Source organism: Paralichthys olivaceus, chromosome 19 (assembly GCF_024713975.1).
Source record: "Paralichthys olivaceus isolate ysfri-2021 chromosome 19, ASM2471397v2, whole genome shotgun sequence".
NCBI lineage: Eukaryota > Metazoa > Chordata > Actinopteri > Pleuronectiformes > Paralichthyidae > Paralichthys > Paralichthys olivaceus.
The window spans coordinates 16,704,144-16,731,493 of NC_091111.1; the positions used below are offsets into that span (position 1 = coordinate 16,704,144).

The 27,350-nt window shown below is 42.1% G+C and overlaps 3 protein-coding genes across 4 annotated transcripts in view; 2 read left to right on the top strand and 1 right to left on the bottom strand.

Moving 5' to 3' along the window:
• Window positions 1-3,388, top strand: emc7b (ER membrane protein complex subunit 7b). The gene is made up of 5 exons (XM_020097558.2): window positions 1-509; window positions 1,335-1,454; window positions 1,578-1,716; window positions 2,329-2,409; window positions 2,534-3,388. The coding sequence occupies exons 1-5, from the start codon at window positions 271-273 to the stop codon at window positions 2,684-2,686; spliced, it is 732 nt and encodes a 243-aa protein (XP_019953117.2). The 5' UTR covers window positions 1-270; the 3' UTR covers window positions 2,687-3,388.
• chrm5b (cholinergic receptor, muscarinic 5b) lies at window positions 2,856-18,663 on the bottom strand. The gene is made up of 2 exons (XM_069514878.1): window positions 17,546-18,663; window positions 2,856-7,363 (listed from the first exon to the last, which is right to left on the bottom strand). The coding sequence occupies exon 2, from the start codon at window positions 7,316-7,318 to the stop codon at window positions 5,792-5,794; it is 1,527 nt and encodes a 508-aa protein (XP_069370979.1). The 5' UTR covers window positions 7,319-7,363; window positions 17,546-18,663; the 3' UTR covers window positions 2,856-5,791.
• The window catches only part of aven (apoptosis, caspase activation inhibitor), a 25,784-nt gene continuing 6,275 nt past the window's right edge, over window positions 7,842-27,350 (top strand). Inside the window, exons 1-2 of one of the 2 annotated variants that reach the window (XM_020097557.2) lie at window positions 7,842-8,097; window positions 10,034-10,205. In XM_020097557.2, the coding sequence (XP_019953116.2) occupies window positions 7,870-8,097; window positions 10,034-10,205 (400 nt within the window). In that variant the 5' untranslated portion in view covers window positions 7,842-7,869. The remainder of the gene's footprint in view (window positions 8,098-10,033; window positions 10,206-27,350) is intronic. The other variant, XM_069514879.1, reaches the window with a different exon arrangement.

Genomic DNA, 27,350 nt, shown 5'->3' on the forward strand with positions numbered 1-27,350 from the left:
TATCTAACTTTATTTTCATGGTTCAACTTTAAATCAATTAAAAAACAAACCACTGCAGACGTCAGAAAGATATTGTCATCGTGTTTTTTGTTCAATAAAGTTTTTTTCCCCCCCTTCGCTCCTCTGCCTCCTGTGACGTCACCGTGCAGCACCAGCTGATGCAGTGACTCCTCAGCTGTCTCTCCTCAGATCCTGCTCCTGGTCCTGCTCCTGGTTCTTCTCGTTCACTCGGATCGGGTTTTCTTCTCCTCCTCCTCCTCCAGAGACGACATGTTCCCCGGGCAGAGGACCCCGCTGCTGTGGCTTCTCCTCCAGGCCGCGGTCGTGGCGACGTGGTGCTTCTCTGACATGGAAGTGGGGCCTGGCAGCGCAGGTGTCGCGACGCAGCCGAACGGAGAGAACGGCTTCAAGATCGAGGGCAGGGCCATCGTCCCCGGGGTGAAGTCCCAGGACTGGGTGTCCACGGCCCGGGTCCTGGTGGAGGGAGAGGAGTACGTCGGGTTTTTGAGGTAGGAAGCAGCGCAGCCCCCCCCCTCCTCCTCCCGTGGCGACGCAAGCTAACTAGCTAGCTAGCCTGTTAGCGAGGCTAGGTAGCATTAGCATAGCCAGCGTTAGCCTGATAGTGTTGTTGGCAGATGGCAGCTACGCACTGGCCCAACTTGCCCACAGCTTCATTACAGCGGGAGCAACTCGTGCCAACCGGGACAAGGACGTGGACGTGTGTTCGTTAGCTGCAGCAGCTCAGGAGTCTCATGCTAGGTGTCACCAAAACAAACCTGGGCCACAGGAGACGTGTGTGTGTGTGTGTGTTGTTCCACATCATGTGAACTACAGATGAACCTCTCACACCATCATTCTTGCTCCCTCAGTGAGATAGATATATAGGAAGTACATTTAAAACAGATGTAAACACAAACAGGGGAAGTCACATCATCGGATGTGCTCTGATATAAAAGTCCTTCTGTGAATCTTCTTCATGATGGTTTCACTGTTCAGGTTTTCTTGTTAAAGGTTCAGTGTGTAGAATGTAGTGACGTCTAGTGGTGGAGTTGCATGCTGCAGCTGGATACTCCTCTCACCTCAAAAGGTGTGTAGTTTGTCCAGTCTGGGCTCCTGTAGAAAACATGGCGGCCTCCGTAGAGAGGCCCCGCTCCTGATGCTAATATAAAATAATCAGTTACTTCACGTCAATCACAGTATACTTAGAATACTTGTATTCCTCCATGAGGACATACTTCTTCTGCTCGCTGCTGTGAACTTATTCTTGACTCACTTTGACTAACTGTGCACTGACCGGTCTGGAGAATAAAACTGTGTAAATCGTCTTGTTGCAGAAACGATGGAAGTTTTGCAGTGAATGACGTCCCTTCAGGATCGTACGTCGTGGAAATCGTCACCCCGACTTTTAGATTTGAACCAGTGCGTGTGGATATCACATCCAAGGGCAAAATGAGGTGAGACCTTAATGTCGGGAGACGTCACCGATGTTTAATTTCGAGTCAGCCTCATGTATTTTATCAGTGTACTGTGGGTAAAGCAACTCGGATCCACTTGTATATCTATGTGTCGTTCCACAGAGCACGTCTTGTGAACTACATCAAGACGTCAGAAGTCATTCGGCAGCCGTATCCTCTCCAAATCAGAGCCAGCGGCCCTCACAGCTACTTCATGAAGAGGGAGACCTGGGGCTGGACAGACTTCCTCATGAACCCGATGGTAAAAACATTGATGGAGTTGTAATAAGAGGCTGGATATTTACACTCTGCTGTGTTCATATGCATCAGTGGTGAAAGGAGATGTTGTGTGTTTTTATAAAGGGCAACAGTTAATATTAGTTTATGTTTGTGGAAGTCCAGCGTCATTGCACCAGGAAATGCAGGTTTAATTAAAACATTGAATAATAATTCTTGTCATCTACTTCCTGTAAACTTAATGACGCACAGTCTCACCTTGAGGGTTTTCTTTTGTCCCCTGTGCTGAATAACCAAACACTCCGGTGATATAATCATCCAAGATGTTTCCTGTGGAGTGTTAGAGAAGAGTTTTCTTCTGGGGCAAAACGCTAATTAGTATTTCTTATTATTTTCTTATTAAGTATGTGGCCTGTTACACTCTGGTAAAGAAGAGAAGGTCTAAACAAGACAACCACACCTGGTCCTCCTCCACAGACACGCTCATCCTTATTTAAGTGGATGTTTTGACAGTGAGAGGAGCTTCCTACATGTCGGAATCCAGATCATATACATGCTAGTGTTGAATATACATTAACTACAGTACGTCTGAATCCCTCGTTTATATTGAAATGTATTGTACTTGCTGCTCCTGCAGGTTATGATGATGGTTCTGCCCCTGCTGATCATTGTTTTGCTGCCCAAAGTGGTCAACACCAACGACCCAGAGATGAGAAAGGTAAAGTGTTATTTCAGTTCATTGTGTGGTGGATTTAAATGTCGGGAGTCAAAGGAATCCTTGCATTAACTTTGTGTCCACTTTTACGTGGAAGAGTTAAATGTGATGTTTATTTTCTTCACAGGAAATGGAGCAGTCCATGAACATGCTGAACCCTAACCCTGAGCTTCCAGACGTCTCAGAGCTCATGACCAAGCTTTTCTCCGGCTCCAAGGGCTCCAGCAAGGCAAGCAGCAGCAGCAGCAAGGGCACGAGGCCGGCTGTCAAGAGGAGGTAGTACTGTACCGTACACGTCTCCTCAAATCAGCCTAAAGAAGCAAGATTTTTAAGTGTCACTTCCCCGTCTGGGTCTATTGTACAGTTTTCTTTATTAATAGATGTTCATTTCTTTTATTCTATTGGAAACTGAGCAAAAAAAAAAAAAAAGTTTTCTTTTTTCAAACGGCACTGAGAAATTTCTTAAAATCTGTAATTCTTCATTTGCTCTTTACTTTCAAGTGGCTCTATCACTCTTCCATCTTTTCTGTGCTAACCCTCTGGTGTGCATTTTCCCACAGCTGCTAATTCCACTAAGTGAAAGAGAACATATATATACATACTCAGAGATTTCCTTGTTATTCTTTTTTTGTTTTCTTCAGTAATACGACTGTGAATGAAGATGAATTGAATTTTAAGACTGAGAAAATCTTATTTAAAAAGCCTAGAAAATAAAATTGCAATGGTTATATAACTGCTTTGTTTTTATTTCTGACCGTCTTGTTTGTTTGGAAGTGATCACACGGCCTTCTCATTTTTTCTGAATTATTGAGTGAAGAGTAAAAATTCACGTACGGTACGATACGTGCCTTTAGGTGTAGAATTGAAATGATGTTTACTAGCAGGTGAAAGAGTGAGAAGAGCTGTGTTCGCCTTCAAGATCTTGAGTGCACTTGACTTTCAATAAACCTGACGGTAAAGACCACATTAAAGTCACAATAAACTGTGTCTGTTATGTTTTCACCTCATTATCCGTTGCCGACAGACAATAACGATGGATGACTTTTCATCTTTGCAGCTCAAGGGCAACTTATGAGCCTTTTCCGCATCAGTTGTCATGGTGATGGATCTTTTGACTTAGGACAAGCGTGGTAGTTTTTATGTTTTTCACTGCAGTGGATTTTTACCCGACAAGCTTCAGGTGCTATTGACAAAATTATAACAGCTGATCTCCATGACAACTGAACAAATCCATCTAAGGCGATTGAAAGTAGCTCAAAGCGAGAGGAGCCGATTTAGATTTGAGCGTGTTAAACAAAACCGGACGTTATTTTGACAGGTTCTTTTAATGAAATCAAAATAAATGATAAATCTTTTATTTTTCAGGTTGTGATAAGTGACATACTCAGTGTGACCTTTTTAAAGTTTTAAGAAATTAGCTTGACTTCACTGGTAGACAAATTATTTTAAGGTGACACTTTTCAAAATTTAGTTTGGTATTTCCCAACTGCACTTTCTTGTTGACCCTTTAACTTGTCGATCTGTGAATGTATCTGTGTAGCTGGTAGAAAGTTGAGGAAGAAGCCAGTATTATTATTTTTAAATAATCCACAGTTTGGCCTCAATTCTCCTAAAATCCTTCAAATATATAAACTGGGCCAAGGAATCACAAGCAAAGAAATTCAGAAATACGACGTATATGATGTCTCCTTATCCGTCTTTAATATTAGAGAGGCAATTACAGATCTGTACTTTTCTTGGCAACAGTCATGCCATGTGCATGTTTACTCCTTTGGCCTGTAAGTTTTTTGGATGATGAATTTCAAAGTACAAAGTCCAGATCAGATTCAACATGTTTGACGCTTAAAAAAAAAAAGAAAAAGCAGAATTATAACTCTGCCTTTGTAAATTGTGTTTCGTAGTTCACATCAGTACACACAGACTCACTTTCACAACGTTTCACAGACGAACGAGGAGCACGGATTCATCCACGAAGCACTTTTGCCTCTGAGCAGAACAAAAGGCACAGGGTTAGATACATCTGACGTCACATCATAAACAACAGAGAAGTGCATTAATTTACAACAGCATCACTCATCCATCGGAGAGACGCGGTGGTGGTCGAGCTTCAAATACCTTTTTTTTTTTAAACAGCAACGTGAATATCGACGAGAGAAGAGGTGTGATCCATGGACACGCTCACACGTCATATTACCACACTGTGAAACTAATGCAGCAAGTGCACAGATTAGCCCTTGAACACCAGATCAAACATCGACAGCAAGAGCAAAGAAAGGAAAAATATTCACTTGACCACTTATATATTTATATATAAATACTCTATATAAACTAATCAATTTACATCTACCATTTGTGAACAGAATCAGTGAAACGTGTTCTTTATATTGTTTTAAATGTGTACGCCTACATGATGTCCTTTATATACAGTGCAAGTGAGCATTGGAATAGACAAGGATCAGGTGAGGTTTAAAGAACATGTTCAGAGACTTGTAAACAACATACATGTATATATATATATGTTGTTGTACATACTTTAAATACATGTACAGGCTGGATATTGTACTCAATTGTACTGAATTTATTAAGAACAGGTCTATTTATTGATTATGTCAGAAAGCAAATGGATTCAACAGCAACTTAAGGGAATGAAAAGACTCAAAGAATAAAGTGTTCAGAAAACGTATTTAATATCTGTGATTAAAAAACTGCACTAATATAATGAAGGAAGGAGGTTGTGGACATTTGACTTTACTTCCTATTTTCATGATAGTGTGAATACTGTGTGTGTTTAATGTTGAGATATATTTTATAGGTGTTACGTTCTTTTGTGCTTGTCATGCTTTGTCACTATCTGCACATCAGAGAAATCGCACAGCACACAGACTTAAGATCTTTAACACTGAAGACAACAGTTTGCTGCCCGGCCTGTATGAAGAGGTAATGTATTGATGGAGTACACACATCTAACTTTGTACTCCCCTCAAATTGTTAGACTCTTCAAATTAAGAATATGGATCAAAATAGATGCAGCAGAACCAAATATATATACTTTTTTTTAAATCCACACATTGTTCTTACTTTTTTAAAAGTTTTTGTAAACATACTTGATGATGGAAACAAATAGTCTTGAAAATATCTGAACATGTTCTTTCAACTGAACCATTGTAAGAATGTGTGACCACCTTCATTAGGTTTTTTTATTCTGTAATAATCTGTGGCAGCAGTTTTACGTGCTGCGTCAGGCTCAGCACATTTTCCACCAATATGTACTTCTAACACAAAAATCACATGCAGCACTTCATGCTGAAGATCAACCACCAACTACAGTATATATCGAGAAACTCCACATGGAGGCAAAAGTCTGTGACAACGCTGCTGCGCCACATCAAGTCATCTTATTGTTGACGTTTGGGTTTTGTCCGCACCAGTACAGCTTGTCCTCGCCTCTCCTCCTCCTCCTCCACTGGCAGAGCAGCAGCATGCGGAAGGTCTTCTGGAAGGTTTTGTTGCACAGGGCGTAGCACATGGGGTTGATGGTGCTGTTGACGTAGCACAGCCAGTAGCCCAGGTGCCACAGGGACATGGGGATGCACTCGGTGCAGAAGGTGGAGATGAGCACCATGATGTTGTACGGCGTCCATGTGAGGATGAAGGCCAGGAGGATGGCGCTGAGAGTCTGGGCGGCTTTTTTCTCCTTCACCAGCACCATCCTCTTCCTCTTGGTGATCTGGCTCTTCAGGACGGGGTCCATGGGTTTGGAGGTGGTGGAGGAGGAGGAGGGGGAGGCGTTTTTGGCGGGCTGCTCTGTTTCCAGCGGGCAGGGTGTTGCGGGTGTGGGACTGCTCTTTTTATCCTTTGAACCAGGTTTGAATTTATAAGCGATGCACTTTTTGCTGGTCTTCTTTTGAGGAGAGGAAAAATACTGATCTTCTGCATAATCAGTCACTTGCCCATTCTTATTACTTTGCCCACTGCTTTGCTCTTTGAAAGACCCCTGTGGAGTTTCCAATGAAACGTGATGCTCCTCCTCCTCAGATGAGGTGTAGCTGTTAAAGGAAGTGATCTGGTCTGCTTTGGCCCACGCCTCGTCCGACCTGGTGGTCGTCTTGGTGGCGTTACTTTGGTTAGATGAAGACCAGGAGGCCTGACTCCGGTCTCTCCTCTCTCTGGTGAAATGAAAGCAGGAGTGAATAAGAGTTTTCTGTGGTTTAGTTCCTTCTGGAATATTTTCTGTCGCGAGGCCTTGCAGCTCTGCCAGATCTTTGGTGCGTCTCTGCGTCTCCTTGTAGATCCTGCAGTACAGGATGGTCATAACAGAGACGGGGATGTAGAAAGCAGCGATGGCTGTTCCAAATGTGATCACAGGCTCGGTCAAAAACTGGATCTGACACTGCTGCTGTGCCACTTTTCTCTCTCCCACAAAGTACTGCCAGCACAAGATGGGCGGCGCCCAGAGGACAAAAGACACCAGCCATGCCAGTCCGATCATGATAGCAGCTCTCTTTGGAGTCCTCTTTGCCCTGTACGTCAGCGGCCTCGTGATGGAGAAGTACCTGTCGAAGCTGATGACGAGCAAGTTCATGACTGAAGCGTTGCTGGCCACATAATCCACTGCAAGCCAGAGGTCACACGCCAGGTTCCCCAAGGACCAGTAACCCATCAGGATATATGTGGTGTACAAGTTCATGGACAGCACGCCGATGATGAGGTCAGCGAACGCCAAACTCAGGAGGTAGTAGTTGTTCACTGTCTTCAGCTGACTGTTCACTTTGAACGACAGCAACACCAGCACGTTACCAACTACAGTGATCAAGCTGACGATGGCCGACACCGTGGCGATGGCAATAACCTCCCAAAGGCTGTGAGAAGCAGTCTGGACGTGTGATGTGTTGCCAAAGGTGCTGTTCTCCATGGTGCTGCGCTTTCTGTGTGTGCCTCCGTGTAGAATTCAGTTTTCCTGAAATGAACAAGTTAAACAGTAATGAGACACAACTGCACACAATTATTATTACCCTCTAATTTTATTATTATGTCAGGATAAACCTTCACTCATTCACATACACTTCACTGATATTACTATTGTAGAGTTTACCAGTTTATTTAAATGTGAATTAAACACATATTTGTGATCCACAACTTTACATTTATTTGCATTTTAAGCTTCTGACAAAATAGTCTTACTCCAGAACTTACAAATACACTGAATTGTTGTGTTTAAACACTAATAATATACATTGTTAAAATTAAAAAAATCTTTCATTAACTCAATAAATATAGAGCTGTAGTACATGAAAACTTGAACACATGAAAGCAGTAATATATAATTAAATATATCATATAGTATATTTAATATAATAGATAATATATAATTAAGTTTGGTCCCGGAACCAATGAAAGTGACATTTTATCGTAGGACGCCATTCGATGTAACACCCAGCCCACAACACCGCTACGTGATGTCACATGCTAAAGTATCCGGTCGCAGCAATGGAGGGAAGAGTGAGCAGAGGCCGGGGAGGCCGGGGAGGCGGCTGGAGAAGAGGCGGCCGGGGCGGACACGACGGTGACAGTGCTGCCGGTGAACACCGGGGCAGAGGCCGGGGAGGATACCACCGTGGCCGGGGCAAAAGAGACTACTACCGCGGTGCTGGACGCGGGGGAGGCGGCCACGCAGCGGAGTCCCAGGACCGGGTGAGAGAAGTTGGGGTACACATCAGTTATCCCGCTGAACCAAACCGCTTTGAAAAATATAGTGAATTTAACAACTCGCCTCAACGTGAACTCGCTGAAATGATCGGACTATGATTTTTAAACTAATCAGATCCTCCTCTTCCATTCGGCTCGGTTTAGTTTAACTCTCAGCCGGTGTTAAAGCTCATTTTCACCAAATACTTCACAGTATTTACTTCTTGTAAGTCGCTCTGGATAAAGACGTCAGCCAAATGAAATGTGATGACATGTGATGAAATGTGATGTGAAGAGGACAGGGTTGGTTCAGGCTGCTGCGATAAACTTTATACAACAAACATGAAAACAGACTTCATGACCAGAGACTGCACAGGGCCGTGCACAGACATGTTTTGGGGGCAGGTGCTGGAGCTAATAAAGGGAACCCCTCACAGTTATTAATATGAGTAAAGTTAGATACACTGGTGCATGTTTTAATTACACATTCAAGTCTCCATAGACGCATGAGAATGTTTAATACAATAGTCTTATTTCACTTTTTTAATTTATAAAGAAGTTATGTATAGTAGCCTGTGTACAACATGTGTGCAGGATAACACGCTGTTGTTACCTGGGTGAAGTGGGCTTAATGTCCTCATCATCTCCCTCACATACATTACGCACATAACGAACTTCCATCATTACGTGTAGGGTTAGATTGCTCAGATTGAAAACCTTCCTTGAGTCTCATCACCACCGTTATGATCTTCTACAGCACTCAAACACTGTCAATGTACAAACTGGGCCTCGGATATGACGCTAGAGGGTTCGTCTTAATTTCCGTGGGGCTGTTCAGTCGGTAGATGCACCTGCGATGCTCACTACAGAATGAGGGGGGAAACAATAGGGGATCTGTGATTGCAATCATAAACATTTCATTGGGTTCGTAGGGGCTCCTTGATTGCAATCATAAAAATCTCCTTTGGTGCATCCATAGCTACCATGTGGTCTTTGATGGTATTGTGGAGCATGTTTTTATCTTCTTGAGCTTTGACAGGGCACCACTTAAAAAAAACCAGAGAGAATAAAACCGCAGCTTTGTCAGAGTGGCACAACTTGTGTTGCATGTTTCCATGACAACCTAATTAAAAGGTTTGTGCAGTTATCTTACAAAACGGGATGAAATCTGTGACGCAGACGAGTTTAACGAGTTCAGTGTTGGCTCCACTGTCCATTCTTTGCCATAACATGCCTTTTACCTTGACCCTTTGGTTAGACCTTTAGTCAAAGTAGTGTTTCAGAGTGTGTGAAAAGGATTTTTGAATTATGAAAACCTTCTCCTCCCTTTCTCCGAACACAACATTATATTTCAAACAGAAAATTGAGGAAGCAAAACATTTTACCGCTTCCAAATGTGTTAAATGAACCTTTTGACTAATTGAAACTCCCAGTTAGACTGAGGGTCACCCAGAGCATGGAGACAGACAATGACAGTCCGGGTGGGGTTGTAAAGTCAACCTGCAGGAGGCAGCATGATCAGTCAGTATCCAGCATCGAGTTATTACTGTATGTTACTTGTCAGTTTAAACTTTTTACTCTCAGTAAACCTGTTCACTGTGTTTACCAGATGCATAAATAACAATATAAACAATCAATATTTCCTGAATGAGAATGACAGCTCCCCAATTGTGTCTTGATTGCCAACTGGTGGCTGGCTGAATATAGGTCATAAACCCCGTCTCCTCCATGTTAGTAGATGGCCAATCTGTACAAACAGATTCTGTATGTGAATTTGCAGAATCTGTAGACGCAGGACAAGATTTTGCCCTAAAAGTCTGGCTGTTACCCCCAGATGCTGATTGATTGGTTCAGGGTTGGGACGAGGAAGTGGAGATATATTGTCCGTCTTAATATAAAGTCTCATGTCGCTCATGGTGTGTCCTCCTATGTTCTCCTTCAGGGTCAAGATGAAGGAGTCAACTTCGAGGAGGACAATAACAGGCGGGAGGTTTTCTCCAGGAGGAAACTGGAGTCAAACTGGGATCGATACGAGGCGTCTGAGAAACAGGAACCTGACGATGACACGCCCACCCAGAGAGGAACAGATTACCACGTCCTGCTGGAGTCGGCAGGTAAGACGTGGACACGGAGAAAGGGAGAGGTTGTGTTTGTTTTGCCAACCACACCTGTGCTGCTCAGTCAGCTCTCAGGAGGAGTCAAGTGACGGCTCTGATCTTTCCAAAACAACCAAATAGTCCTAATGACGCTGACTCTCTGTGCTCAGATTGGGGCTTAAATTCTCAACAACCGCTCGTACACTCAAGTCAGTCGACAATTCACTTACTCGGGTCCTCGGTGACACGCCTGCTGAGTCTGAAGTCGATCAGATGAGTGATTGTTGAGAAAATCAAAGCACTGAGAGAGATTTCTTTATATTAGTAGGATAATTATAAAATCCACTGGATTAAAAGAACAGCACAAGCATATTATCCTTTTATTTTGACTTTTAATTATATAAGACACAGTGAAAACTCACTCCTTCAAATACTCCACTGTACTTTACTGAAGTTCTCTCTATATCCTAATGAGTTCAGAGGAAATGTCTGCGGTCATAAGGGACTTTAACTGCTCTGTATGGACTCTGTTGTCAGATGGCTGCGGAGAAGATGCTTGTTTGTCTTTGTTTGCTCATTTCAGCCTCAGTGGTCAGTGTTTGGCTCCCTGGGCTCCACAGTCTCATCCCCATGCGTGTGTTGATATTTCTTTCTCCCAAAGGAACTGTAGCATTTAACACACGTCTAGTTGAGTTAAAGCAACACTACGGAATGTTTGCTGAGCAACAGCGCCCTCTGCAGCCACCTGTGGGTTTCACACAAGAACTATCAATGTGTTAACTGGAGCTCTGACTGCGTAGTCATGGATATTACCCATGATCCCCTCCTTCCCAAACCAGAAGAACTGCCACTGTAACAAATCCCCCAAGCTTTTAATGACTTACACGACTTTTAAACTGATCTACAGTTTAGCTTTGCTCTTCAACTTGCTGGACCCTCTGTCAATCATCACTTGTGACAGGAGATCGTACCTGCCGGCTAAAGTTACCGAGAGCAATAACAGACATTCAGAGTGAGGAGTGGGGGGGAAACATTCTCCCTATTCCAAGTCAGTGAACCAAACTTCTTCTAAAGCTGCTATGTTAAGGTTAAATCCTGTGGTTCAGTAAAACTCAGCATCATTTCCACTTCCATGCACTGTTGCACCCCCTCTTCCACATCCCGTATCTATAGTGAACAATCTGACCAGTTTCTGTAATATATACGGTCCATATTTTAAGTTTGGGTACATTCGTTGAACTTTCTATTTTTGCATTCTCTTATAAATCTTTATTTCCTGCACTGCAGTTTTTTTTGAGAGAACGCAAAGCTGGTGTTAAGGTACTTGGGCATAAAAAAACATGATTGTTGAATCTGACTGTGGTGCAGTTCCCATACCTCAGTGTTTTTGTTACAGACGAGCTGGAACAAATTTCACTTCTCTTTGTTTCCCCTTCACCCAGTGTCCTCTCATCATGACTGAGTAGGTTTCATAACATACTGCTGCAGGTAGCAGAGTTCATCATGTTTGGTGCAGACATCTAAAAAGATCCAGTGTTCAAACATTTCAATGAGGAAATCAAAAGGATTGATTGTGATTGAGATGCTTTATTGTAGCCAGGGTCACACCCACTCATTAAAAGTCAACCGGTTATCTGGAGGTGCCTGAGTTTCCTTTTACTCCGAATAGATATGGCACATTAATGAACTGAAACACATTCAAATGAGATGTTACTTTCCATGCACATTTTATTTATTCTATTCTTAATTGTCTTGATTAATTAGTTTTGTTAAAGGCCAATTGCATCCCTCAGCTTTTCTCTGATCTTTTCTTTAGTTCAGGAAAACAGTTTGATTCACACTGCCAATTTAATTTAACTTTAATTAATCATTTAAATCTATTAAGTTTGTATCATGAAAATCTGTATTTGCGAAGCCAAAGCGTGAATCTAACACTGTTGAATACCTGTCACATTAGGAAATGAAGCATTTTACAATATATATATTAACCCAGGATGAGGGGTTTATTCTGGGGGACTGTTTTTTTTTCTCACGCCATTAGAGAGTGTTGAAGCGGCGCGTTGTCTCTCCTGCTCTCTTGTAGTGTAAATGCCAAAGGTGCTCTTGTGAGTTGTTTGACTCCTATCTCTCGTCTCTGTGTTTTGCCCACATTGTCAGATTAGTCATGCCGTGAGGCAAGAGGCTGCGGCTCTGTCGAGGATATTTAATTATACGTGGGAGGCGATGTTTTCAAGAGTCGTTTTTCTGGCCAATTAACGTCGCCATGAAATCAAGAATTTGCCACTGAAACCTCCCTTTTCCTCCTGGCTAAAGTTCCTGCAGATTATTTCCTATTGCGAAGCTTATATCATCATCACCTCTTGTATCCAAGGCGGTGAAGTGCTCTGTTTGTTTTATTGGCAGGATGGGGCAGAATGTACAGGTCAGAGGTATACACAGGTGTTATGTATTTCAGGATACAGATGGCCCACAGCGGTGTTGCTCAACCTTTTGCAATGTATCTCTTCAATTCTTATGAGATTGAAAATCCCAGAGCACCGAGGTCGAGAGCAGAGCTTTACCTGCAGTGCGGTGGAGGCGGCAGGTGTTTTTTTTTACTGTGTTTTAATCAGAATGTTTGTCCAACATGTCTCATACTCTTATCTGCTCTCTGTCATAACAGGACGCTTCATCTAATAATGTTGCCGTCCTGTGATTTCAGAGCTGAGCACACGGGAACAGCCAAAAAACCAAAGTTTATATATATGCGAGTGGGTGGTGATATTTAAGAAGAGATCCTGCAGCTTTTTGAGAGAGGATCCTCCGAAATGAAACCATCTATTAGTCAATAAAAAAAAGATAATTAGAATCATCATTCTATAGTTCACTTGTTCCAGCTTCTCTAATGTATAGATTTGCAGATTTTCTTTGTTGTCAACAAGAGGAAACCGAACACATTAGCTTTTAGGCTCTAGGTTTTTGTTCTCAAAATAATAATCAGTGAATTGGGAAAAGAATTGTCATTTAATCGAAATGAAAATAATCATAGTTGCAGCCGTGAGCTTTATTCTAGGAATGAAGAGTTAAATTCATAAGCAACACAACACACCCTTATTCAGTTCATTACACTCACTAATGTGGGTTAGGGCATGGCATTAAATAAAGATGGACGACGTGTCTCCGCTTCCTACGGCTGTACAGAGATGAGATGTACAGAGTTAAAATATCCGAAGTACGGGCGCCGCCATCTTGCACTTATGACATAATTTGAAACCAATGTCTGTGCAGTAGGGACGTGATCATGATCAAATAACTAATGAATGGCAATGAAACAATGAACAAACGTCATTGTGATAAGAATGACCTTTTTCCATGTCCCATCCACTAACATAGAGGAGGCAGGGTTTATGATGTGTACTGCTTCGCTTTTGGGGACCTGTCATGTCGTCCATCTTTATGTTCAGTCTATGGTTACACTATGCTGTGTATTAATGAGATCAGTGTGTCGGGTTGTTTTACAGCACAAAGAGTTTATGGCACAGCAGCTCCAGTGTGTTATGTTTCCAACAAGAACAAACTGGAGCTGAAGATTTTTGAGTTTTTGGCAACGCAAGTGGTGGAATGAAGCCTGAACAAATAGTAAAAATACCACGACTGTAGCAGTGCCTCTTCCTGCCCGGGAGAGTGGAAATACATGTTAACACTTTTAAAACTAGGCTGGTTCAAGACCTGTGAATCTCGGCCCACGTCAGATTTTTTCTCAGGTGTCAAAATGCAGAAGTAGAGGATAATTTGATAACTCTGAGGAAAAACCCTTTAGAGCGATGCAGTAATTGTTTGATGAATTGCAGTAGAGGCAGTAGTTGTTAATATTAGGCCAGGTTACTGAGGCGCTGGACGCAAATTTTAGTAAAATGCTGTGTCACAAAATTTGAAGTTGGAATCTATTCGTCCAAGAAAGAGTAAAACTGAAAAACTGAAAGAGGAAAACACCTGTATCCAGTTATTCATCCGACATAATCACCCATGTTCAAATTAAAAGTATTATAATGAAATGTGTGAGCAAAATAAGTTGGGAATGTCTTTACAGTGCTCAGAAAACATCTACGTTTTCATAGCAACGGGGCTAACGTCATATTACTGATTGAGATCATGATGTGACCGAATTTTCATAAACCGATATATATAAAGTTTCATATCCAGAGAATGTCACATACCTCCACAACATTCCCTTTATGAAACCACATTTGATTTCATTATATCTGGATTTGCATCAAATTGCACAAACTCATAAATATCATTCCCCTAAACAAACCAGATTTAGGGGTTGGGTCAAGATCCATAAATCAGTGAAAATGTGAAAAAATAAATAAATAAAATAGAGGAAGTGGAAACAAAAATTCCTTTTATAGATCCACAGCAAAATGAACGTGTTCTTCCTTTAGTCGTGTCCCATCCCTCCACAAAATGTCATGGAATAATGAGATATATCTACAGCTCATATATTGGCTGAGCAACGTTTTACTCCTAAAAAATATAACAATCAGCATCCGCCCCCAAAAATCCATATTGGCCAGCTCTACTTATTACTCGGACCTTTTCTGGACTAACCTGGGGTCATATCTTTGCAGATATAAGATGTAACAGCAGCTGTTGCCTCCTCACATCTTCAGGACCCTTTGTCACATTCTGTGTCTCAAGCCAAACTCTCTGCAATATCCCCATTTCTATTTATTGCTGGTTTTACTGATAGAAACCATGTGATTACTTCTTCTTTACTGGCCCATGTTCACCATTCATTTCATTCACACATTTGACCTGAACCTGTCACTGTTGTTTATATTATCTCCATTTGTAAAAACGCTGCATAGTTTATATTTCATTTTGAATTTTTCTTCAGTCCAGATGCATCCGTCCCCGCAGGGACTTGTCTTTACGCAACACTAAATGGAACGAGGGAATTAAAGCACAAGATGAATGAAGACGTGAAGCTGTCCAGTCTATTTAAATAAATGTAATTGAGTTGTTGGGATATACAGTGGCTGACTGTCTGTTTGCAAGAGCTTCACTGAAAGCTCTACTGTACTCTGTGTGATTAGCAAAGATGGAGCCTGACGCAGCAATTATGTAAACAGACTGTTTGATTTGAATTGAAGGTCAGGTTGACTTCTGTTGTTTCGTGGCCTCCTGGGAGGTTATTATGTGGCCCCACTGCTTGTCCAAACACCCCAAGTGCTTTTAGTATTCATATGATTTGATTGAGTCTTGATTACGCCGTCTATTACATTCAGTACACACAGATTCCCTGTGTCAGCAGGCGAGGACGCAGCCTGACCGAGGCTTCCAGACTGAGGCCGCTTGTAAAGGAAGAAACCTTGACGCCTTTGATACTTAAACATTTTTCAGTTTTAAATCTGCTTTTGTGCCGCAATGTTTTCGTTGCCTGGAGAACTTTACTCGATATGAACCAGGAAGATGTTTTTGAAACCAAGGGTGTATTGATTGAATTTCGTTGCCATTGAGCCTCGAGGAAAGAATTGCTGTTTTTAATCCAGAGGCGAGTTTTGCTTTGTCAGTTCTCAGTCGTTGCATTGTTGGGGGTTGATTGTGCTGTTGCTAGGGGGTAATGCACACGAGGTGCAATTCCTTTGTTCTGTGAATGTGCCCAAGTGCGTGTAAGACGTGGGGGGGGGGGTTTGTTGGGCAGTTATTTACATCCTAACATGGCCATCTATCTGTACACATTAACACAAGGATCAATCCTCCTCCCCCGCAGCCGTAGTTTACCAGGGCTGCTAATGGGCACCTATCAAGCCTCAATCATAATGAGACAAAGGCAAATCGCATTAGAGCTTCGGTGATTCGGCTAACCTGATTGACAAACACAAGGACTTTTTCCTAACTGAGATGAATATTCGCAATCATTCCATTCATTTATATGTTCCGGTGTTGTTATGGATACTTGATTAGCCACGTAGACTGCAGGAGACTGGCGTCAAAGCAGAGGAATGAGGCCGGTCATGAACCGTCTGGTTGGCAGAAATGGGAAAACAAAGCGTCACAGGAGATTGGTTGTTTTCATTGTGATTACGCCAGCGGAGGTCGGCTAAATAAAGCAGCAGGTGGACCACAGACACTTGACTGAGATCGTCCCACAGAATGGTCGACCCACATTCAGCCTGAAATACCTGGACCCTTGTTGGACTGCCGCTGTGTTAACATATGAGGGTTCACCTCAGGTCTGCAGTTATTTTTATCATAAAGGGCAGAAAAACTTTCCTGGTTAAATTAAAGTTTGTCTGAAAATATTTTTTCAATGGACATTATATCTCTCAGAGGTGTTTTGTCAGAGTGAAATACAAAAGCTCAAAATATGGGCAGCACACCCTCACATTTGAAGAGCTTGAACAAATTAATGTTTGGGATTTTTGCTTCATAAATGATTTTTGAATCGATTTTCAAAAGGACTCCTGCAGCAACCACATATGCCCTCTGTTGATTATTTATATTTTGTTATTCCAGAGGTGAAGCTGATGTTCTCAGATTGCATGTTGCCACAGACCAAATCCCTTTTATATCCAGTTTATACAGCAGAGCTGCCATTAATCAATGGAAAGAAAACTAATTTGGCAATGTTTTGGTTATTATTCAGTTGAAAATTACAAACATCTGAGGGCTCCAGGCCTCTTTAAGTAAAGCGAACATTTTCTTGGGTTTTACACAAACAACCTTGTTCTCATGGAGTGTGAGTGTTAGGTGCAGTAAAGCAAACATTTCAACATTTAAGCAACTAGAACAAATACGATTTTTTCACCTCATCAATAATCTTCGGACTATTTTGTTTATAGTTTCAGCTCAAGTTGAATTTTTTGTTGTTGCTGTTTTAAACCTCCGAGTGTCGGGATGCCAATCATTGGACTTGTCATCCCCATGGTTTTTAATGATGCCTTGGATCAAATCATCCTCACTCCCTGTTACGCCCACTTTTTTTTTTCCCTCAGTAAAAAATAAACACACAACGCTCCTACACAGCTGTCCCTTAAATATGCAAATACACATTTACACATATGTAAGTTTCTGGATTCATTAAATAACATTTGTTGGGTGTGAAAAGCTGCAGTTTAAGATCCACGCCGTACAAAATGTACTGCAGAGTTCTGAGTGTGAACTGTAAAAGCTCTGCTGACAGCTGATGAACCCCAGCACTTGTTCCATGATTCATTAGTAACTCAGGCTGCACATTCGCTCATAAAATGTTTATAATGCTAGAATTTATAATATGGCTTTTCTGAACGCTCCGTCGTGTCAGATGTCGGCTGCTCCTGTGAACTGTTTAATTTCCTGCCATAATAGCCACATCAAACAGAATACATACTCACCCCGTATGGATCTGACAAAACACGACCCTCCAGCATTAATGGGTGTTTAGCCAGCTCTTTGATTCGCTGTTTTTCCCCTTTACTCCTTCTTCAGTCCTGGAGAGTTCTCTCAGTTTCCTTCCTCCTGTGTCGTTCTCAGCTTTGTGCGTCTTCCCTTGTCTCTGTATCCCCTCACGCAGCTTCACACCTTCCCTCGCTGGCTCTCTCTTCCCCTCCCCTGCTCCCTCTCGCCGACTTTTTTCCTCTGCGCTCCTCTCTCCAATGAGGTGAAAAACACACTTGTCAAATACAGGTAGGTCATCACACTGTCTCTCATCCTCACTAGTTGCTAAGTGCTCGGCGCCTCGATGCAAACAAGTTATTCAGCATCGTCGTACCGTCCCTCCTGAGCGGTCCAGCTTTGTTTCTGAGATGAGATGTAAAGGTAGCAGCTGTTCAGCGTCAGTGTCCATGTGACGGAGCAGCTTAAGGTGCCTCGGAGGGTGATGCTCAGACGATTTTCATGGAAGGGAGAATTACTGGAAACGGCTCCTCGTTCTCCTCGGTGATAATGAAGTGAGGATCGATTGTTTCCGTTTTCACAGACGACAAATATCTGAGCTCAGTATCGTCAGAGGAATCAAAGAAAGCAGCAAACCTTGAAGTTTCTCACTCTTCCTGCAAACTTTGAGCAGCTGGACTGGGAAAAAAAATGAAGTGAAGCGTCTTTCCTCCTCAACGCTGCACAGGTTGAATGACTTTTTGTCTCCTAGCAGGCGTCTGCTCGCTGCGGATGAAAAGGCTGCTTGAATTCACGCTGCACAAACATCCTCACCAACACGCGGATTCAACCCGTGAGCCACGTTTAGGAGAAATTCCCACAATGCCGGATGCCTCATGCTGTATCGAGCCGAGCAACATGTAAGAGTAAGGGAGGCAGAGGTGAAGAGGTGGAGGAGTAGGATGAAGCAGGGTTGGAGGGAGGAGGAGCCGGAGGAGGAGGAGTTGACGTGGATGTCGGCAGCAGTTTTCCAGACGTTGCTGACTGTTTGCCTTTGCATCGCTTACAGCTGCATGTCTTCATCAGAACTCCCGGCTCCTCAAACAGACGCACACGTCTCACTACACGGTGACTTGCTCGGTTTATCCCCCAATGCGTTTGACCATGTGCCCAATATAAAAGCAGGGTGAGTGACTATTGAAACAGTGGTGATTGGCGGAGGTTTTATTTTTATCGACTCTATCCTCTGTGAGCTTCGCTTCTCGGTCGGTGTGTGCTTCCTTTTTCTGCATGACCTCCTGGGTACATTTATTTAGCTTGTTTCATAAAGGACCTTCCCTTTGAGCTCAAAAACAAGACTTTTGTTTCTTTGATTTCTATCTTCACCAAAATCAGGTTATCTACATGTTATATCTCAAAAAATAAAAAAGAAGACCCCTGAGGTATGAAAGCTTTTTCTCGTACCCACTGTAGATTGAAATCTTTTCACCTCTTCATTTTACCTGCAAATGTTGTTTTCACCCGTTCGTTGAACTTTGGTGGAGGTGTGTTAGTTTCTTTCTTTAAGTAGTGTCACCATCACCTTTAGCTAACTGTGCTTGCTACAGTAACCAGGGAACAGATTGTCTCAAATAGCAAAAAATGGCAAAAAACATTATATAAATTAATCAGATTAATTGACAGTATTGTTTTTTATTACTGGGAAGTATTGAACATGTGATATCAGTGTCAAACTGAAGCCAATCTGTAGTAAAAAGTTCTTATTTAACTTGTTCAACCCTGAATAATTCCTGAAAATGACAGTCAAGGCCAAACAAGTAACATTTAGTCCTGAGTTAAATCTCAACTTGCTCTGAACCAGTGCTTTTGACTCCTGGCTGTGCTCGGTGAAGTGCAGCTTTTAGCCTCTTGCTGTAAAGACATAAAAACGTCTTTATTCAGGATTTGATTCAGGAGGATTTTCGGACTGACTTGTAAAAGCTCAGTTGTGTTCACGAGCAGCTGTCCACTCCAGCGAAGAGGAGCCTGGTGACTGCTGCTGTTGACGCAATGTGACTAATACTTTGCCATGTTGCGTCATGTTGCATGGTATCTGCACCCACAATGCTTTTAACGACATGAAGCCTCATTCATGTCAGCAGCAACGATGAACACGTATGTTTACACCTGGTTTTTAGATGGGACCTGCCTTTTAAAGCCATGATACACAGTTTCAGGGATATGGCAGCTACTACAAGAGGTTTTACTGCTTGTGTTGGCTCCTGCATGTTTACTGAAGCTGGTGGAGATTTATCTGAGTGAATTAAACATGCATGTTAAAAAAAAATTCCTGCAATCTTCCTTTCAACAACATGCCTGTAGCAAAACCATCTGCGCTGCAAACCTTCCACAGGAAATGAAACAATTGAAATGCAGTTGGTAGTAAGACTGCTCACAAAATGTAATAATGAAGTACAGCCGACGACCACTGGTAAACACAGAGCGTGTGATAAACATATACAGTTGTCGGCAGAGAGTAGGAGCTGCAATAGGAGGCTTTAGAAATTATGATCTTTCAAACTTAATAAAAACCAGCGACAGACAAAAATGTCGGAGCTGCTCGGGAAGCTTGGGTAAAAGCCTGGTGTTTATTTTAACCCATCTGTGTAAACTAGTGATGCTGTTGGACTTGTGCTGTTGACTAGTGGGTGAAAAAAGAAATAGGGTGTGAGAGACTTTATTGATTTATATCACAGACTGTATAACACCGTCAGAGTTTGGTCCCAATGAATTGAATTGGTCCTTTTTTCCAGACAACTTTATTGATTTTTCAACAAAAGTTTTCCACCAACAACCCAACAACCCTACCTTTAATAATTAAAAATAAATAACACTGGGAGCATCAGTCTAAAATTTGTTATACTTCAATCCCTGCAATCATTATACCAAGAATAGACGTAGCTCTTGGTATTTTGTAAGAAGTAATTGGTGTATTGTGAAGCAACACAGTGAAGTTACAATCATCTTCCCGAGTTTCTTTGGACCGTTTATTCTTTCATGTGAACATACAATAACACACGTGTTCCCTCAGACCACCAGGCTGCAGGCCAACTATTGATTATTCGTAAAATACAACTAGGATATGAGGGATGTGTGATGTATCCCTCAGAGGGTTCAGGTAATGAGGCACACAGATGTACACTATTGCTCGATTTCCGTAGATTGGACAAATCACAGGCTCCCACCTACACAGTTGGCCCCAGTGATACCAGCACTGTGCCACAGCGCTGTTAACCACCACTTTGATTGTCAATGGATGTTACTGTAGGTTTCAGTGATTAACCGCAGAACGACACAGCAGCCATCAATTTATAACTGTTTTCATTGATGTCGCACGAAATATAGAAAACCCAGTTTTTTTCTGTCGTGACATGAGGAATCCTTCACGATGGGGTTCTGCTTTACGATGGATAAAAGTGGATTTTTCTTTACGAACACCTTTGTCTGCTTTAGTTACTGCTGCCATGGTGCAATCCAGGATCCATCCATCCTCAAGGCTTGTTGATATTATTTGGGCTTTCTGGGTGACATCTTCATTAAGGTATCACAACTCAACTTCCCACCTTTTTGCCAAGCGTGGACAGACAAATCTCACACTAATATATCAGTGAAATCCATGTCTCCGGGGCTGTCAAAATATTGATATTGTGGGTTACCATTGATTTTGGCCCACAGATGGTATACTGTGTGTAATTATGTCAGTGCTACATTGTCAAATAACCTTTAAATCCCAAAAGCTGAGCCAATTATTTGAGAGAAAAGAAAGAAAAAAAACACATTAGTCATTTAACCATGTGTTTCTCTGCCTCAATTAAAGATAATTGCTTTGTGTGCTTCACACCTCCCACACTGTGTTGCTTGCCTTGTGGTAAATAACAATAGCAGTGCTGATAGTAATGGCACATAAAGCTTTCCAGCTTCCTGAACGGTCGGTTGTCATCCTCCTCCTCCTCCAGCACATTTTTTTTGTGTCCAGCATCAACTCAGGCTGTTAATTAGCTGTGAGCAACCAAACGTAGCATCATTCAAATTTATTCAAACAAACAACCAAACAGTGTCCACACAGTTCTCTGTAAACAGCTGGCGTTTGCTAACCAAGTACACCCTTGAAGTAGAATTTGAATGGGTTATAATTACTTAAGCCCACTTATATGTAAATATTGTTAAGCCCTATGAGGCAAATTGTGATTTGTGAATATGAGCTTTATAAATAAAAGGTGATTGGTTGATTGATATGTTTATCTGCATTTATCTCACTGGATTTTGTAATTAGGGATCAAAAGCATTTGATAGACGCTTTTGTAATGGTGCTTCCTTCAACTGGCCCCATTACTCTGGTTTGAGCGCCTGCCTCTGAATGGGAACATGACCTCAGTCTGCGATTGAAACACAGATGAATGTGAGGCATCATAGCTCCAATTGAAACGCAAACATAGTTGACTGTGCGGCATTTGTGCCTCGCAGCGTCTTCTCGAGATGCTGTCTAGGAAAAAATCCACTTGAATTTATTCGACCGCTCGTGCATTTCAGTTTGCCATTTTCCATATGTGCAATGTGTTGATGGACACCTTCTTATCTCCATGAGTGTGATGTGTAGATAAACCTGAGAATAGCTCAGTGTAAAAGATTTGAAACTCTCCGTTTACATCCTCTGGGTGTTGTCTTCAAATGGCACCAGTGAGTCAATATCAATATGTTTGTGAAATATTGCCACCCAGCCGCTCATGTTGACTCAGCTTGTTGATTTTCTCGCTGCGTGTCATTTGCGACGTGCTGGATCTCTCCCAATTTGTTGGTTTTGATTTTCTTTGATTGCAGATTTTGGTTTGGGCTCAATTAGAAAGACTGAGTAAACACCTCAGTGCACAATTGTCTTGCAGCATTTAAACACAATTTTGTTAAGAGCGATTTGTCTCTTGTCTGAAATGTGTGATGCTCTGATGTCAAGGGTCTGATTTCATTGCCTGATATTAGCTTTTCATTAAAGCTGTATATTGGTACAAGTAAGAAGTTGTTGCAGTACGAAAATGTTGCATGTGTGGTACAAGTGAGTCAAAGTGAGAAAACAACAGATCTCGAACGTGTCTACATATTTCAAGCACCCACACTGCAGACCTGTCCTAGCTTGTCGTCCATTTGACGATTGGACCTCATTCAGTACACTGTCCACTTCACAGAAGCACAAGTTCAAAAGCTTCATTCACTGAAACACTGCAGCTATGTTGCAAAGACATGTATTCGCCAAGGAAGTTACGTTAATGCTCCTGTCTCGTGTGCCACAAACCTTGGTGGAAGGATGTTATAGAAGCAGAACCCAGAACATTTTGGTGCTGATTTATTTTTTCAATTTCTGTAACATTGCGAGGCGGAGCGTTAGCCTTGGCGGAGGTATGCTCTCTGTGAGCCTCCATCTAGTTTATTTACTGAAATGTGCCAGATAATGTGGTGCTGTCGTTCTGCAAAAGCTGAGCCAAGTTCATTTTTTGTGCTTGATGACTGTGTGTGTTTTTATACCAGATAAGTGTTGGCGTCGCTCGCTGTGTCTTATTCAACTAAATGAGTATTTGTTTGTTATGCTGGGTTAAAAACTGACTTGAATGTTTTTGAGTCAGAGACTGTGTCACCGCCGTAGAGCGCCGACAACTTTCTAATTGCTCTTCGGTACATAGTTTAATCGATCATCAACTCGTAAGAAAGGTTGTTTTACGTCATTTATTTATATAATCTTGTGGCTGTATGGAGTCTCATACTGACACAGTATCAATCAGCAGAACATAAATAAGATTTCAATAATCTGTACATTGCTTTTCAAGCAAAATTACAAAAAATCGAAGGTTTCAGCCCCAGAAACGTGAGGATTTTCTGACCTTTCCAGTTTTAACTGACTGTAAATCCACTATCTTGAGGTTTCAGTCTGTTGTTTGGGCTAAACGAGCTATTTGAAGCCATGACTCTGAACTCTGGGAAGTTAATTAACAGATAAACTGATAATGAAAATAATTGCTAGAGTCCCAATTAAGGCCAGAACACACCAGAGGTCTGAAGGGTTGTACACACATCCCCTTCAACGGCAGCAGTTGTCTTTGTGTCGCCACAGTGAACGTGTCTCTGGGCTGTATTTGTCTTGTAAGTGTGTCTTTACAAAGTGCAGGTGGCCGTGTGTGTGTGTTATCACGATCCGCTCAGACAGTTGCGAGCGTCTTCTGATGACTTTACCACAAGAACACAGGAACTTGGGATTTCTGGAGTGAATATATCAAGCGGTGTGGATGTCTTGTTTGGATTTCACTGCCGTGTCTGTCACATTTCATTCGCTCATGTGTTCAAAGGATTGAAACGTTCGTGCATTCTGGCAGTTTGGTGCTTATTTAAGGAGATCCACATGTCTTTATTTAGCCGGCAGTGGGTGCGTTGTTCTCATCTTCCTGTGGCCTTTGAGTGCCTCTTTGTAAAGACACAGAAAAACACTAGTAATACTTTGCCTGTGAGAAACGATCCTCATATTTCAGAAATTCACTTTCATCCCATCAAATGAATCCAAAGTTTATCAATGATTGGCAATCGCTCAGCCAAAGCAGCGAGTGTTCCGTATGTGACGGACGTATAAGCCACTCATTTCACACATTGACCTGGTTTTTGGCAGCGTGTTGATCCATGTAAGCCCTTTACTCATCTACCTATCTAATGTAATAGCTGAGGCTCCTCACATCTTTTTAATGAGGGACCAAGATGTCCCAGCATTCTCAGACTGATGCTTATTCCAGCCACAGGAACCTGTGTCGAGAGGAAACATGTGAGGCTTCATCCCGCTCTCACCTGATTAGTCAGATGTTTAGCCTCCCTGTCATGTCTCTGTTAGTGCAAGAGCTCACGTTGTTCTAAAAATGTTCTTTAAAGGTGCCGTGAATATTGGAGCCCAACTGATAGAGATCTTCTTTTTTTACTGTGAAACCTTTCATATACCAATATATAGTATAATAAAAAGAAACTGGCTTGAGGCCCGATACACAACCGCACTTTTTACTCTGTAGAATAAAGTACCTGTCTCACACAGGGGCAGAGTTTGGTGAGTCCTCTCAGCCAGTCAGTCCTGTTTGCCGTTAACTGTGTCTCACATGTCGGTTTGTGCTGTGTCTAATTATTCCTTAATTTACTCTTCACTGCTCTCATGTCAGGTTTGTTTTAATTCCCACCGGCTGCCCAAACCAATCGAGAGTAAAGGTTTTCCTATCAGGGGTTGTGATGCACTAGACATGAAGACCAGACATTATTTATTATGTTTAATCTACAACCTTTTCACAATATTAGTTTATATATTCATCAGATGCAAGTTTAAAGGATTTTTAATCACCTGTAGCTTCATATAACTCTTTGTGCATTGTGCTTTAATACTATTTTATGATATCACATGAATATATTGAAGTGGCTGTTCCACTGCTGTGAAATATTGTTCATTAGAAGAATGATTCAGTAAAACCACATATTTTTATTTGACACTACCGACCACAGCGAAAACCACACGAAAAACAGCAGCTGCTGTTGCTAATAACGTCGAGCACAGGGCCAATTACGGTGAACGTCAATATTAGATGTTTGAATATGATTGATTAAATCCCAGGCAGGAAGTGCGAGAGGTGCAGCCTCTTACCTCCAAACAAGCTGCACACCGGTAAACACATGTCTGATGAGGACGGGGCCTCGAGTGGGTTGGAGCTCTTCAGATATGACTGACACAAACACAGCGGCGCACAATCACCATTAAAAGTTAAGAGTAAATAGCTTCGGCCGTCTTTATTGTCTCGCCTGGTTTGCTTGGGATTTTAATTGCAATTAGCACAGACAGTGATTTATCGACGCGTTGTGGGTTTCAGTGCTGCGTCGTGTTAGGCTAATTGGTTTGGCTAAAAAGGCGTGACAAGGAGCACGCTGGAGGAACTGCAGAAAGACGATCACGTAGCGCAGCAACATTTCCCTTCCCTGCCTCAATCCTTTCATCTTCCTTCAACCCTTCTCTCGCTTTTCCCTTCCCTCTGTGATTTTCCATCCTGTCCCCGCAGTTAGTGCCACCAAGCACCTATCAGATTGGCCCCGTCAGGATAGTAATAACACTCAATTGCTCTTAGTTTTCTATGAGCCTCTGCTCTTATCAAGAGAGGATCTGCCACGACAGCTGGTTTAAGAGAGAAGTCATCATTCACTGGTCACCATTACTCCACTGGCAAACGGAGGAGGAAGAGGTAGTGAGGAATGCGTGTTTTCGTCTTCCAGTCACTTAAAATATCAACATTTCACTGCAGGTGTTAGTGGAGACTGAGCAGACTGAGCCGCTCGCCGCTCCGAGGAAGAAGGAGAACCTCGGTGAAGTCGGCACCACAGCGAGTGTGTAGTGAGCTGTGTGTTCTGAAGGTGTGGCCCAGTCAACAAGGGTGTGCATCTGTGCTGTTGGTTGTGTGGCTCTGTCTGCACAGCAACACGCAGGGTAACAGCGGCCTGCTGTGGATAACAGCATGACACATATTCAGGGTCACACACACACACACACACACACAGGGACACAACACTGCATCTTAGATTATTTATATATATCAAACTTTATATTTATTGTGTTTTGTCGAGCACGAGTGATTTAACGGTTTGCAAATATCGGCCAATATGAGCCTTTCACAGACAAAACGATATCACTGTTTATGTTTGACATGGGCCAACTTTTAATCTACAGAATAAACAATATATCCATATTTATGTTTGCACTTTACGTGAACAAGTTCTGTTTATTTTTAATCATTTATTATAAAGTTTGTAATTAAAATGTAAAACATCAAGCCTGATTTACTGCACAACGTTGACTCAGCATGGTTGAAAACATGGGAAAAAAAGTGACCAAATAAAAAAATTCTTTATCAAGGATTTGATCAAATGTGAGAAAACAGTGAAAATGTCCTTCAGGATATTTTAGAGTCATCATCAGTGGAGACAGACAAGATTAATAGGCTAAAAAAGACCGTGAAATGTTTTCTGATCAACTTTTTTAATGGATCATTGGAGTAATCGCTGCAGGCGAAGCTGTCAGTAACGTTAGAAACAGCCAATTTGAAAGATTTTGACATTTTAGAGACTAAAAGATTCATAGATTATTGGTAAAATCTAATATTAAAAATAATAACCATATATAAGGCCGTCTCTTGTGCCTTGTTATCACCTTGCTGTCGTCCCGATATTGTCTATATGGATTTCCTCGCTCGGCTCATGACGAGGCGATGCAGACCTCGTGTGTCTTATCTCCGTCCTGAGCTCGCAGGGCAGGACGGAGGAGAGGGGTGAAGATGAACAGCGAGAGCAGAGTGGAGTTGAGTGGAGCAGGAAAAGAGCAGAGCGGAACAGAAAGGCGAGAGAGAGGCCGGCGAGAGCGCACAACGCAACCCAGATATAAAAGATGAGAGCGCGACTCAGCATCAGAGAGCCAGAGATAGCTCAGCGCAGCAAGCAAAAAGCCACATTTGTTAATAAAGGGTTCAGCCAGCAAGATGTCAAGAGACAGGATACCACATCATACAGAAGTTACACAATGCCAGCCGAGCCACTTAGCACACAGCATGAGTAATGAGCTGTTTATTCACTGTGGAAGCCAACGACCACTGACGCACTTTAAACTACCGACTGATCTTAAAACAGTTGTGTACGGTCGAGTTTGGAGGCTTTTTTATTATTAAAGTTACTTTAACAGAATTTCTACACTCAACAGGAAAACTTCCGAAAGTGCAATCGATTGAGTTTCTTAGTTTCTGA